At 38.7% G+C, this 15,833-nt stretch overlaps 1 protein-coding gene across 2 annotated transcripts in view; it reads left to right on the top strand.

Moving 5' to 3' along the window:
- The window catches only part of NELL1 (neural EGFL like 1), a 794,543-nt gene that overhangs the window by 741,937 nt on the left and 36,773 nt on the right, over positions 1 to 15,833 (top strand). The window contains exon 16 of one of the 2 annotated variants that reach the window (XM_081798459.1): positions 11,817 to 11,957. The exons of the other annotated variant lie outside the window; for it this stretch is intronic. Coding sequence (XP_081654585.1) covers positions 11,817 to 11,957 — 141 coding nt within the window. The remainder of the gene's footprint in view (positions 1 to 11,816; positions 11,958 to 15,833) is intronic. 2 annotated transcript variants of the gene reach the window in all.

Here is a 15,833-nt window from a genome sequence, read left to right as displayed (position 1 = left end):
AACATAAAATCCAACTGCTTCTTGCGCCTCTACTTCAGTGTGAACTTTAATCCATTAATATGATATATAACACTATATCCTTGAAAATAAGCTTTGAGATAAACCTTATTGATTTTATAAATTTTCAAATAACATATCTGAGACAGACGAGATCAGATAAAGGAAGAGATTCATCGAACTCGAGACAAGAATTTTGCAAGAATTCAAGGATTTGTTTGCAAATGGTTTTTAATGGTAAATTCATTGTACATCCCAAATAGGATTAAGTGTATTCCTTAGGACACATCCTATGGAAAACCATTTGGTGGTCATCTGGTTTTCATTGTGATAAAAAATTTCAAGGTACAGGTAGGATTGATCATTGAAGGTAGGTAGAGCTATGTGTCTTCTTGTTGCCTATTCCACCTTAAAAATCTCTAAAAATTAGACAGGGAAACAAAGTATTAAATAGAAACTACATATTGTCTTTTCAAGGTAAATAACATATAAAGATTAAACTAACCCCATTTTATTTAGTTTTGTGAATTGATATTGTATCTTTGTGATTTGCAAACAGCAGGAAATCTTGCGGTACTTTGAATCTCTATTACAGCACTTTTTCACACTGTTCCTTTCATTCAGTCCATTGTCATTTATTTTTGCATTCATTTTCACACACTTGTATTGGATACCTTCATATTACTTGATACTATCACTAGAAATATAAGTCTAAGATGATGTCTCTGTTCTTGGGGAAATTTGCATTTGAGTGATAGACATAAAAGGGGAATTACTGTGATAGAGCAAGACATGTGCTTAAATAGATGTGTACATATACACTGAGCCACTAGGGGAGGGAGGACCTGTGCGTCTGGAGGAGTTGGAGAAGGTGATACTGGCTAGGGTTTAGAGGATGCTTGTATATACCTCCTCCCCTTGATCATGAGCACTTGTATTTCAGGAATCCTATTACTTTTCCATCTGCCACAGCATAAATATCCTCTTTAGCATGTCAGCTAAACAAATATTAGAGAATTGAATAAATGCTATATATTTGTGTAAATCTTCCTTTCTTCGTTTGTCAACAAGATGATTTGATAGGGTAGTGACCAATACAAGTTCTAGCTAGTTCTGAACTTGGTTTTGCCCTTTGTAACCTGTGTGACCCAGGCTATAATGTGAGCTATTAGTAACAAACACTTGGCACTGAGGATACAGAAATAAATACTGTAGGTTCTGCTTTTAGGAACCCCCCATCATCTGTTGTTTGCTCTGCCACATCTTCAGATCTGTGCTGGATTAAACTGAGATTAAACAAAATTCTAGGACTTGAAGGTAAAATGATATATATTTTTTTGCTTGTTTCCTTTGGAATGAATAACACATTGTGTGATGCAGCCAGGCTTTTGGTTTGCAAAGTGGCCTCTGTACATGCAGGGCAAGGAGAAGCAGAAGAAGGAGGCAAACCACTGCAGATTAGTAGGTGGCAGGTATAATACACAAAGGAATTTAGCGTACAAGGCTTGTCTTAGCAGCTGCAAGATGAGTAGATCTCCACACCCATCTGCCAGAATCTTAAAAGTTTATATAGAGGCCTTCACTGGCTTCAATCATGTATACTGTCCAGATGGTCTCAACAACACATTGCTTTCTCAAGGCTGTGTCCTTGAAAACAGCTTTCCCTGTGGGAACAGTGGGCAGAATGTATATTCCAAGGATAGGGGAGGGGCTGAGGAACCTCTGATTGCCTGGGTCCAGCTCTCTGGTCAACCAGCAGTTATGTCCTCTCAATGACCTTCCCCGACACAGTCTCACAGTAATTCATGAGAATTCATTGAGAGAGTGTTGGATTCCATAGTGAACTTGCAGAGACCCTGTTACCAAGGCATCTGTCTTGTTTGTTTGCCTGTGGCAAATGCTGACTGGGAGAAACAAATCTCTGAGGACAAAGGCAGCCACAACCCATTTAAAATTTTTAAAGTCCCCAAAATGTCACTGAAAAGCCTTTAAGTGTTTTCTGTATTTGTGTTTGTGATAGTTGCTTTTAATACTACTGTGACTACATAGAAGAAATGGCCAGTTTTATGAACACAATGAAAATGTGAGCACCTCTCAAGTATAGTCTGGTTACATATAAAATGAAAATTTTGGCTTCAGTTGTAGACCTTACAGAACAAATATGCAGCTTTGTTACCAGATGCTGGTATGTGAGGAGTCCTAGTTATTCCCATTGAGTTGCCAGAATCTGCTATGGACAGTGCATCTCCCAGGCAAGGGATATCTCCACTCCTTTTCTCATTTTCATTGTAAGCCAGGGAGGGATTCCCTGGTATCTCTGGGGGCAGTTGTAGACATATAACTATCTGGTTATCTTGCTCTCACAGTTCCCCATGCTACACAGATAACTTCTGTCCTGCTGAATCATAGAAGCCTTAAAGGTCTCTCTTATTATTATCGTTTTAAGAATAAAAATATATGTGAATTGAAAAAATATTTGCACATGATTCACCACTCCTGCTCCTCCTAGAAATTGAACATTGAATTGAGGGCTGTAGGAATTATTTGAAAGATGTTCAGATAATTTATCCTCCAAACTGGTATGGTTTTGAGAAGGAAATGGGCAGCAGGTGTAAACACAGGACTTGTGATTATTTTGGTTATCTGAGAAGGTTTTGCTTGTGTATTTCCTGATTTCTCAAAATACTAACTGTGTTGGATGGTTGTTACCTGAATACTGTCGGAAGTCTAGATATGACAGGATGTTTGGGGGTCATGACCACCTTTCTGGGGGCTTTAGAAATCAGTGTCTTAGAATTTGTTGCTGCCTCTTTGCAGAGAGTTGTCTTTCAGCCTTACATGGAGAAGCTATCTTTGAAAATCAGTCTTCTCATTACACTTGTTTCTCTTGGTGACCTGTATTTAAAAATACTGAACTGACTCCATAAGCTAGGGCCAGCCCTTTCTGTCTGTAAGACATAGCTTCAAGTTACCTCTCTATTTCAAATTTTGAAATTTTAAGTGACCCAAGGTGTGTCCCACAAAATCACATATCTGTAAAATTTCAAAAATTATAGCTGCTTAAAATTCATTTTCTGGGAATTTATAATACATGCAAACAACCTGACTGCAGTAGCTGAAGGTGCCCCTGTGTCCTGTGGGCTTATTACATTTAGAAACCTAAGGGATGTGATTGGAGTCTGGGGAGATAGCTGAGTAAGAGGACCCTAAGCTCACCTTGTCCCATGGATACAACTAAATAACACTCACATCAGCATAAATAACCCCAAAAATGACCCGAGGACTGGCAGAACAAACATAACAACGAAAGGTAGAGAATAGAGAATAGAAGAAGGTAGAAAGCATGGAGATACAGTTTGAGAACAAAATGGACCTTAGCTGTCTGTGGTCCAAACGGAGCCTGGGTCTTTGAGAAGGATGAGAAACAGACTGTCACACCAGGGAACCCATATGGGGAAGACATTTGGCTTTGACAGTGAGAGGGGCTGAATTTTGTGAGTTCTTACAACAAGTGGGACTTAAAGCCTGGAATTTTAAAAATTAGGCTCCACTTTAGGATAACCCAGAAGGCTTTAGCAAGCCAAGTCTCCACCCTTAAAAAGACAGCACAACAAACAGCCAGCAGAGATATAACATAGAAGGAGCAATAGGGGCACACTGGAGGGAGAGTGATTTACTCATCTCAGAGCCTGTCCCAAAGAGGTAAGGATCACAGGGAGACCCCTCCAGGAGCAAAGGATCTGGCACATGCTATTTCCTGCCCTTGCCCTTCAGCATAAACACAGGAGCACATGCAGGAACCAGGATGGCACCAACACTCACTACCCAACATGCTTACACCAAGACCTGCCCCCGACACTTGGGTGGATCTGCCCTTTCCACTAAAGCTTTCCTCAGTCCCAGCACTGCAGCACCCGGAAGACCAGTGCAAACCTCACCAGCACCCCATCTCATGACCAGGATCTTTTGCAGGGCTTCATTTCTGGTGGCAGTGGTGGCAGGTTGCATTCCATAAGCAGACTAGTGTGTACCTTGTTAAAACGTGCCCCACCAAGCCAGGGACCAAACACTGCCCATTACAGGAAAAAAGAGCCTCCATGGACAACTGGACTGAAGGAAAAAGAAGCCAGGACTACAGCAAGTCACACACAGCAGGCATAGGAGACTCCCATGAAGCACCAGATCCTGAGGGACAAGGTGCACTGCCTTGCAGGGCACTATAGGACCTCTTCTTCATAAGTCCATTACTTTCAAGAAAAGATGTAGCTGACTTTTCTAACACAGAGAAATAGATACAGAGTGATAGACAAAATGAGAAGACAGAGGAATATATCCCAAATAAAATAATAGGACCAAACCACAGCAAGAGACCTAAGTGAAACAGAGATAAGTAATAAGTAATATGCCTGATAGAGAATTTAAAGTAATGATCATAAAGATACTCTTGGACTTGAGAAAAGAGTGGAGGATGTCAGTGAGACATTTAACAAAGAGATAAAAAAAAGAACCAATCAGAGATGAAGAACACAATAAATGAAATTTGATAGTACACTTGATGGAATAAATAGGCTAATGGAATCAGAAGAATGAATTAATGATCTGGAAGACAGAGTAATGGTAAGTAATCAAGCTGAGCAAATGAGAGGGAAAAAATTATGCAAACGGAGAATAGCCTTAGGGAACTCCGTGACTCCATTAAGTGAAATAACATTTGTACTATAAGGATCCCAGAAGAAGAAGAGAGAGAAAGGGGGGCAGAAAATTGAAGATTTAACTGAAAACTTCCCAAATCTGGGGAAGGAAACATATATCCATATCCAGGAGGCACAGAGATTTCCCCCCAAAACATCAGCACAAAGAGGTCTCCAGCAAGACACATAGTAATTAAAATGACAAAAAGTAGTGATAAGGAGGGGCGTCTGGGTGCCTCAGTCGGTTAAGCATCTGCCTTCGGCTCAGGTCATGATCCCAGGGTCCTGGGATCAAGCCCCTCATCGGGATCCCTGCTTGGCGGGAAGCCTGCTTCTCCCTCTCCCACTCCCCCCGCTTGTGTTCCCTCTCTCACTGTGTCTCTCTCTGTCAAATAAATAAATAAATAAATCTTTAAAAAAAAAAAGTAGTGATAAGGAAAAAATTTTAAAAGCAGCAAGAGAAAATAAAAGAGTTACATACAAGGGAAATCCCAGCTGATTTTTCAGAGAAACTTCATGGGGCCAAAAGGGAGTGGCATGATATATTCAAAGTGCTAAAAGGGAAAAATCTGCAGCCAAGAATACTCTGTCCAGCAAGGCTATCAATCAGAATAGAAGGAGAGAGAAAGAATTTCTGAGACAAAAACTAAAGAAAAACACCTGCAGATTGAAAGTTAAGGGATGGAGAAACATTTATCATACAAATGGATGGCAAAAGAAAGCAGGGGTAGCAATACTTATATCAGACAAAGTAGACTTTAAAATAAAAACTTTAACAAGTGACAAGGGACACTCTATAGTAATAGGGACAATCCAACAAGAAGATAAACAATTGTAAATATTTAAACATCCAACATGGGAACACCCAAATACATAAAGCAGCTAACAACAAATATAAAGGAAGTAATCAACAGTAACAATAATAGTAGTGGACTTCAACACCCCACCAACATTGATGGACAGATCATTTAAACAGAAAACCAACAAGGAAACAGTAGCTTTGAAAGACACACTGGAACAGTTGGATTTAACAGATATATTCAGAACATTCCATCCTAAAACAACAGAATGCACATTCTTTTAAAATGTACATGGAATATTCTCCAGAATAGGTCACATATAAGGTCACAAAACAAGTCTCAACAAATTCACAAAGACTGAAGTCATACCATACGTCTTCTCTGACCACACCATTATGAACCTAGAATTCAAGTATAAGAAAAAGTCTGGAAAGAGCACAACACTGAAACTAAACAACATGCTACTGAACAGTGAATGGGTCAATCAGGAAATAAAAGATGAAATGGAAACAAATGAAAATGAAAACCCAATGGTCCAGAATCTTTGGGACACAGCAAAAGCATTCTGAGAGGGAAGTTTATAGCAATACCTCAGAAACAAGAAAAATCACAAATAAAAATTTAACTTTGTACATAAAGGAGCTAGGAAAAAAGAACAAACAGAACCTAAAACTAGCAGAAGAAAGGAAATAAAGATGAGCAGAAATAAATGAAAAAGAAACTAAAAAACAATAGAACAAATCAAAGAAACCAGGAGCTGGTTCTTTGAGAGGTTCAACAAAATTGATAAATCTCTAGCCAGACTCATCCAGAGAGAGAGAGAGAGAGGACCCAGATAAATAAAATTACAATGAAGAAGGAGAAATACCAACCCACCCCACAGATATATAAACAATTGTAAGAGAGTATTATGAAAAATTATATTCCAACAAATTGAACAACCTAGAAGAAATGTATAAATTCCTAGAAATGTATAACATAAACAGAAGCAGGAAGAAACAGAAAATTTGAACAGACCAAATACCAGCAATGAAATTGAATCAATAATCAAAAAATTGCCAGTAAACAAAAGTCCAGGACCAGATGGCTGAACAGGTGAATTCTACCAAACATTTAAAGAAGAGTTAATACCTATTCTTCTCAAATGATTCCAACAAATAGAAGAGGAAGGAAAGCTGCCAAATTCATTCTATGAGGCCAATATCACCCTGATACGAAAACCAGATAAAGTCACAACAAAATAAGAGAACTATGGGCCAGAGATGCAAAAATTCTCAACAAAATACTAGCAAACCAAATCCAACAAAACACTAAAAAGAAATCGTTCACCATGATCAAGTGAGATTTATTCCTGGGATGCAAGGGTGGTTCAACATTTGCAAATCAATCAGTGTGATACATCACATCAATAAGAGGATAACCGCATGATCATTTCAATAGATGCAAAAAAAAGTTTGACAAAGTACGACATCCATGATAAAAGCCCTCAACAAAGTACGTTTAGAGGGAACATACCTCAACATAATAAAGACCTTATATGAAAAACCTACAGCAAACATTATATTCAATGGGACAAATTGAGAGCCTTTCCCCTAAGGTGAGGATCAAGACAAGGATGTCCACTATCACACTTTTATTCAGTATAATACTAGAAATCCCAGTGACAGCAATTAGACAACAAAAAAATAAAATGCCTCCACATCAGTAAGGAAGAAGTAAAACTTTAATTGTTGATGATATGATCCATATATGGAAAACCCGAAAGACTTCATGACAAAACTGCTAAAACTGATAAATGAATTCACTAAAGTTGCAGCATACAAAAATTAGTGTACACAAATCTGTTGTATTTCTGTATACTAATAAGTGAACAGCAGAAAGTGAAATGAGGAAAACAATCTCATTTACAGTTGCACCAAAAATAATAAATTATCTAAGAATAAACTTGTCCAATGAGGTTTAAGACTCTACTCTGAAAACTATAAAACACTGATGAAAGACAGTGAAGATGACACAAACAAATGGAAAGGTATTTCATGCTCATGGATTGGAAGAACAAATATTGTTAAAAATATCTGTACTACCCGAAGTAATCTATAGATTTAAAGTAATCCCTACCAAAATACCTATAGCATTTTTCACAGAACTGGAACAATCCTAACATTTGTATGGAACCATAAAAAACCATAAATAGCCAAAGCAATGTTTAAAGAAAAAGCAGTGCCTGGGTGGCATAGTCAGTTAAGCATCTGACTCTTGATTTCAGCTCAGGTCATGATCTCAGGGTCATGAGATCGAGCCCCATGCTGGACTCCACACTTAGTGCAGAGAGTCTGCTTGAATTTCTCTCTCCCTCTCCCTCTGCTCCTCCCCTCCATGCACTCTCTCTCTAAAATAAATGTCTTTAAAAAAAAAAGAAAAAATCAAAACTGGAGCTATCACAATTTCAGACTTCAAGTTATATTACAAACCTGAAGTATTCAAAACAGTATGGTACTGGCATAAAAACAGACACAAAGATCAATGGAACAGAATAGAAAACCCAGAAATAAACCCATAATTTTATGGTCAATTAATTTTCAACAAAGGAGGAAAGAATATACAATGGGAAAATCTCTTCAACAAATGTTGCTGGGAAAACAGGACAGCTACATGGAAAAGAATGAACCTGGACAACTTTCTCACACCATACACAAATATAAACTCAAAATGGATTAAGGACCTAAATGTGAAACTTGAAGCTATAAAAATCCTAGAAATGAGCAGAGGCAGTAATGTCTCTGACATTGGCCATAGCAACACTTTTCTAGATATGTCTCCTGAGACAAGGGAATTAAAAACACAAACTATTGTGACTACTTCAAAATAAAAGTTTCTGCACAGTGAAGGAAACAATCAACAAAACTAAAAGGCAACCTATGCAATGGGAGAAGATATTTGCAAATAACATGTCCAATAAAGGGTTAGTATCTAATATATATAAAGAAATGATACAGGGGCACCTGGGAGGCTCAGTCAGTTAAGCATCTGCCTTCAGCTCAGGTCATGATCCCAGGGTCCTGGAATCGAGTCCCGCATCAGGCTCCCTGCTCAGTGGGGAGTCTGCTTCTCCCTCTCCCTCTGCTGCTCCCCTTGCTTGTGTTTTCGCTCACTCTCTGTCAAATAAATAAAATCTTAAAAAAAAACTGATACAACTCAACACTCAAAAACCAAATAATCCAATTAAAAAATAGGCAGAAGACATGAACAGACATTTCTCCAAAGAAGACATACCAATGACAAATGAAAGACAGACTCATGATGAGATGCTCACATCACTCATCATCAGGGAAGTGCAAATCAAAACCACAATGAAATATCACCTCACACCTGTCAGAGTGGCTAAAATCAACAACACAAGAAACAAGTGTTGGCAAGGATGTGGAGACAAAGGAATCCTAATGCACTGTTTTTGGGAATGCAAACTGGTGCAGCCACTGTGCAAAACACTATGGAAATTCCTCAAAAAATTAAAAATAGAACTACCTTCTGATCCAGTAATCACTCTACTATGTATTTACCCCCAAAATACAAAAGCACTAATTTGAAGGGATACATACACCCCTATGCTTATGGCAGCATTATTTACCATAGTCAAATGTTGGAACTAGCCCAAGTATACATTGATGGATGAGTGAACAAAGAAGATGTGGTATATATATATACAATGGAATATTATTCAGCCATAAAAGAATGATATCTGGCCATATGCAATGTCATGGATGGAGCTAGAGAATATAATGCTAAGCAAAATAAGTCAGAGAAAGACAAATACCATATGATTTCACTCATATGTGGAGTTTAAGAAACATAAGTGAGCAAGCAAAAAAATAGACAAACCAAGAAACAGATTCTTAACTATAAAAAAATAAACTGATGGTTATTAGTATGGATGGGGGGGATGGGTTCAATAGGTGATAGGGATTAAATAGTATGCTTATCCTGATGAGCACTGAGTCATGTATAGAATTGTTGAATCACTCTACTGTACACATGAAACTAATAATGTTGTATGCTAACTATACTGGAATTAAAATTAAAAACTTAAATAAAAACTAAGGGATGCTATGTGTCAAAGAATTATATGGGCTGAATGATAATAAGTCATAAAGGAAGAAACCACAATGAGATACTACCTTACACCAGTTAGAATGTCTAAAATTAATAAGACAGGGAACAACAAATGTTGGCGAGGATGTGGAGAAAGGGCAACCCTCTTACACCGTTGGTGGGAATGCAAGCTGGTACAGCCACTCTGGAAAACAGTATGGATGTTCCTCAAGACATTAAAAATAGAGCTACTCTATGACCCAGCAATTGCACTACTAGGTATTTACCCCAAAGATACAGACATAATGAAAAGAAGGGCACATGCACCCCAATGTTCATAGCAGCAATGTCCACAATAGCCAAACTGAGCCACTCAGCCAAGCTGAGATCTCCTTCAACAGATGAACGGATAAAGAAGATGTGGTTCATAATACAATAGAATATTACTCAGCCATCGGAAAGGATGAATACCTACCACTTGCATTGACATGGATGGAACTGGAGGGTATTATGCTAAGTGAAATAAGTCAATCAGTGAAAGACAATTATCATATGGTTTCACTCATATGTGGAATATAAGGAATAGCACAGAGGACCATAGGGGAAGGGAAGGAAAACTGAATGGCAAGAAATCAGAGAGGGAGACAAACCATGAGAGACTCCAGACTCTGGGAAACAAACTGAGGGTTACAGAAGGGAGGGGGGTTGGGGGAAGAGGTATCCGGGTAATGGGTATTAAGGAGGACAGGTGAGCGCTGGTTGTTATATGCAACTAATGAATTGTTGAGCACTACATCAAAAACTAATGATGTACTATATGTTGGCTAATTGAACATAATAAAAAAATTTAAAGGAAGAAGGTGGCAGTTGGCAGAAAAGAAAAGAAAAGAAAAAAGCTGGACTTGCCCAGTATAAAGAGCTACAATTGTTCTCTCCTTACTTGGCTGGAATGCCACAAGATGAGACTGACAGGTTGCAAACTACATTCACAGCCCTGTGCACACCTTAGGACATGTCAAGGTAATAGCACAACTGGTAGCTGATTGCCCCTGAGCCAATGCCTACAGCAGGGCACTGCTGAAGAAGACTCCAAAATGTGTTTTATTCATTATGTGTTATATCCCAATATTAATTAGATTTCTATTTGTAGAAGACTGGCATAGTTCAGATATTTCCAGGAGACCTAGTAAAAGATTTCTAGCCAACAATGGCTATATTCCAAGAAACAATTGCATGGAGAGATCTATAAGAATGAGCTGACCCTGGCATAACAATTGATAGCTTGTCTTTCTGCAGTGGTGTCAACTCCTTCAGCTCAGAGGCAAGCCTTTGGGCTAGAGAATCTGTGCGTGATCTAAGCATTTGCTTATGTTAAAAAAAGTCAGATCCTAGAGCAAACAAAGCCCAGAATATGACCTTTCATCAGGAATGACTGAAGAGCGTATTAAGGAGGGCACATGTTGTGATGAGGACTGGGTGTTATACGCAACTAATGAATCATTGAACATTATATCAAAAACTAATGATGTACTACATGTTGGCTAATTGAACATAATTAAAAAAAAAAAGGAATGACTAAAGAATGAGGATCTCTGAATGACTAATCATAAATCAAGTCCTTAAGCTTAAAAAGAATTAGAACAGTAGTTCCCCACCTATGCTCCCCAAAACAGTCTCACAGGACTAGTCCATCCTTCAGCCAAATAAATTTGGGAAACAGCATATTATTATTCTCCTCCCTAAGTTTTGCAGGGGGTATGAATATGATAAGTCTCTTTGATAGGGCAGTATAAAAAAATCAGTTCAACACTATTTGAGCCAGAGTTTCTTGAGCTTATTCATTCATAGATGTTTTCAAAGAACAGCAGATAATATCTGGAATTACTTTTTTGGAAACAATCCGAGAAAAGCCATATATACTCAATACCAAAAGTGTGCCAAACATCCTCAATTTCAATTTCCTTTTCGGTTATGCAGAAGCCAACACAACATTTGTAGTTAGGATGTCTTCATGACCATCAGCTCTCATTTATTATTCAGTATATGAGAACACATCCCTAGCTTTCCATTTGTTTGAATTCTGGAAAAAATGGGATTTGGTTCTTCCTGTAACTTTCATTTTTGGTGACTAATCACTTTTAACTGATCTGTTGACATGAACATGTTTTAGGTGTTTACTGAAAGGTTAGTGTCAAAAGAAATTAATGTCCTGGTGGGCTTGTGTTTTTCTCTGAGGCAGATATTGATGAATGCACAGAGGGAATCATTGAGTGCCACAACCATTCCCGCTGCGTTAACCTGCCAGGGTGGTACCACTGTGAGTGCAGAAGCGGTTTCCATGACGATGGGACCTTTTCACTATCCGGGGAGTCCTGTGTTGGTAAGCAGCTTTTAGCCATGCCCTCCATCCTTCTGGCCCTTTGCAGGAGGGGCAGCCTGCTTTGGCACTCTCTTCAGCTCCCAGTGTTAAAATATGACGCTCACTGGTTAAACTCATCAGTTTTCAAATTTCCTCCCTCAACAATTCAAGGAGTAGGCCAGGGATTATGCAGTGTGGGGCTTTAGGATTTTTATATGGAAACTGGGGCAGTCAAGAGTTTCAAAGCCTGGGTCTGTGTGCCATGGCTTTTAGTTCTTTTGAAGCAAAACCGTGGTGGCTTGCTGAAATTTTTAACAGTTTGAGAAACAGAAATGGGAGAAGAAGAAATACTGGTGGAATGAGAAAGTTGAGGTTAAATCCCAGCTCTTGTGCTGAAAAAGGCACTGCCCCTCTCTGAATCTTTGTCGGTGAAAGGGTAAAAATGGAATAATAATATATATGTGTTGCTAGGATTAAATGGGATGCCACACATTTAAAGATTGTAAGCTTTCCATTGTTGCACAAATGTAATACAGCTGCATTAACCTTATTGTTATTACCACCACCATCCTTACTTACAAAGTCTCTTTAATCACTGTTATGCTTGAGGTTCTGTTAAATGCTGAACAGAGGAAGCTAGCAGATGGAGGTTTTTTTTTTTTTACCTTCAAGACCCTACAACTTTCATGATATGCAAACAGCTGATCAAACCTGTCATTGTTTCCATGAGAACCTTGGCCAGTCCATTTACATCATGTCCTGTGAATTCAACTAAATTCTTCATGTGGATTTGGAGAGACCTACAGGGCAAGCCTTCTGACCTTGGGTTCAGACTGCTGAATTAGAAAATGGGAATGTGATTTTGAAAATTTATTGTCTCTGCTCATTGCATATATATTTTTTTGAAGGTTCCTACTGAGATCCACCTAGTGTTTTTCCAACTTCTCCTCTGAGGTTGTTTTAAAGTAAAGGTGAATTAGTGAACAATGGGCACACAGCATGAACTGTCCACCACTCCTGTTGAGAGGCATGCAGTATAGTTGTTAAAAGCATGGATCCCGGAGCCAAACTCCCTGCTGTCAAATTCTAGCTCTTTCATTTCTAAATAGGTTCCCGGTGGCAAGATCTTATCTAGTCCATACCTGGGTATCTCATCGGTAAAATGGAAATGTTGCTATTTAGGTTATGAGTGTTGCGAGAATTAATTGTATTGACACCTGTTAATGTTCAGTAAATGTTAGTTACCATTATCTTCAGTGTTCCTGCATATTCAGCATTCTGCCCTAGGCTCTATGTTTCTTTTATTCTTTTGTTTGTTTAATTTATTTTAGAGAGAGAGTGTGTGTGTGAGCTGGGGGTAGGGGTTGTGGGGGGTGGAAGGTGGTGCAGAGGGAGAGAATCTCAAGCAGACTGAGTTCAGAGCCCGACTTGGGGCTGGATCTCATGTCCCTGAGATCAGGACCTGAGTGGAAACCAAGAGCCGGATGCTTAACTGACTGAGCCACTCAGGTGCCTTGTCACCTTAGGGACAGGTTTATAGTTATCCTGGGTCTTCAGATACTTCCTGTACATATGGCCAAGAAGTTCCGTATGTGTGCAACTCAGTGTAAATATATGTTATGTGAATAGGAATAGATAGAATGGCAATTGTGACTGAGGAATGGAGAAAGAATATTGGCCTTGTGTGGTATTACACTGTGGCACTAAAAATAAAAATCTCATTTTTAAACACAATATTTGATCTCATTTAATGGGTGACTCTTAACATTTTGTTGCACAAAGAACCCTAGAGATTACCTAGTTAAACCAATTTTACAACTGCCTGGAGCTGCCATGCTCTTGCACTCTTAGATGTTTTTGCCTTTGCTGTCCTCTCTGGCTGGAATGGAACAGAACTCTGAATCAAAGATAACCCTATCTTTTCCTTGATCATCTTGATTCCCATGGGAATTTCAGTTCTTTTTTCCTAATTTCAGCTTGTGTTCCACCAGGCCCCCATGAAGCATTTTTCGATGTTTTCATAGGAGTCATCACTCCTGTCCTCTGCTAGCTTTAGTTTTCTCCTGATGTATATTTCTCTGGCTTATACCATAGAAACTTGTCCAACTAGAACGTGGGTGTGAAATGGACTTGATTCTTCTATCTCTCCAGTAAGACCCTCTGGTAATTGGTGTTCAGTCAATGAGAAAAATGCAACCAATTCACGTGCCCAATAAAGAAATTTAGTCTCAGAAACGGTGACACCTTGTTCCCAGCCACATAGTTGGTTTGATGCAAGTTGAGACTCAAGCCTAAGTCAGGGGTCACTCTACATCCCAGATACCCAGTGCAGTTCCAGTTTATGCCTGTTGTTCTTGTCACTCCCATAAATGTCCCTGTTAAGATGACAGATGTCATGGTCACCTCACCTGCAGATTTTTCTCTGCCATGCTGAGTGGTCTGTCTGGGGGATCAGATCTCCTGCCCTCCCTGCAGAAGCACTTTTCTTCTTCCACGAACTGATCCCTGGTCTGCACAGGAAAACTACAGCAAATTGGATTCCTTGGCAAGGCAATAAAGTTGTTTTTATTAGTGACATTTTTAATTAGGGTAATTGTGAGTCTGAATGCCCCTTCATTTCCACACTTTTGGAAATATCTTTGTGAATGGGTCTTAACAAGAATAGAAATCTGGCCATTCTTCAGTTTTTCTTTGGTAGTTGAGAGTACTCTTAGTTCAGAATATTTCATGGTGCAGCAGATACATATGTCAAATCATGTCATTTTCTTATTACAACCTTCTAATGCCTTCCCATTGAATGTAAAATAAAATTCTAACTTTTTCATGTGGCCTTAGGCTTTAGGTGATATTACCTCTACCTACTTCTTAGACTTCACTCCTACAGATGTTAGCCTTTTTAATTTTTCATGCCTTGAACATAATAGTGAACTCCCCCCCATTTCAGAGCTTTTACCTTTGCTATTCTGTCTGGAACACCAATGACTGTCTTGTTACAATGGCTGTCTTCTTTATATCATTCTCAGCCCAAATGCCATTCTCTGACCATTTTATCTGAAGTAGTCCTTTTCCGGTGACTTCGTTCTATCACTCTCTTTTATAACTTTCATAGCATTTTAAAATTCTCAATTTACTGGATGTATCCATGTATGTAATTGTCTCCAGCCACAAGGGTACAAATTGAGGACAGAGACCTTGTTTATGTTTTGCCATGGTACCTCCAGCCCCTTGAGCACTGTGGGCACAAGTGGGGCATTTAATGCATGTATGTCAAATGTTTGAAGGACTAGATGATCAAAACCATATCAGCTCAGATTTATTTTCTGTTCGGTTTGACATAACTAGTTGTGTGCATGATGATTATAACATAAGATGTTAAATACCACAAAATCACGTGAGTTTTTCTTTCAGAAAAAAAAAAAATTACTGAGAACAGTCACCACACCAGCACTGTGTTAAGTTTTCTGGGAATATGGATATGAATCAAGTAAGGTCTCTGTTCTTGAGGGATTTGTGACCTGGAATATTCTGAATCATAAAAATGCACCTTCACGGCACTGAAAATTATCACATCAGAATGAGCCCTAAATAACATCATCACTGATGCTTACATATAAAGAAATAACATCTAAAAGAATTTTAAAACCTTTTAAAAGTTGTTTTAGCAACATGTACTCAGCTATGCTTTTTCCCAGAATAATAGTGGGAATGGCATATGTCAGAATCCAAAATGTGGCCGTTGAGGACAACTGCATGCCACTCTATGCCAGTTTTTGTTAGATAGGAATAATAACACCTGCTCTGTTGCCTTCATCAGTTACTGTAAACATCGGATGTTATTGATGTCCTAAAAGCCAGCACACAAGCAAGATTCACTATTTCATGAGAAAAGTGTTTAAG

This window comes from Leptonychotes weddellii, chromosome 11, assembly GCF_054177405.1.
Source record: "Leptonychotes weddellii isolate Sample4059 chromosome 11, ASM5417740v2, whole genome shotgun sequence".
Classification (NCBI taxonomy): Eukaryota; Metazoa; Chordata; class Mammalia; order Carnivora; family Phocidae; genus Leptonychotes; species Leptonychotes weddellii.
The sequence above is the reverse complement of the archived record's forward strand: the minus strand, read 5'-3'. Positions and strand labels throughout refer to the sequence as shown.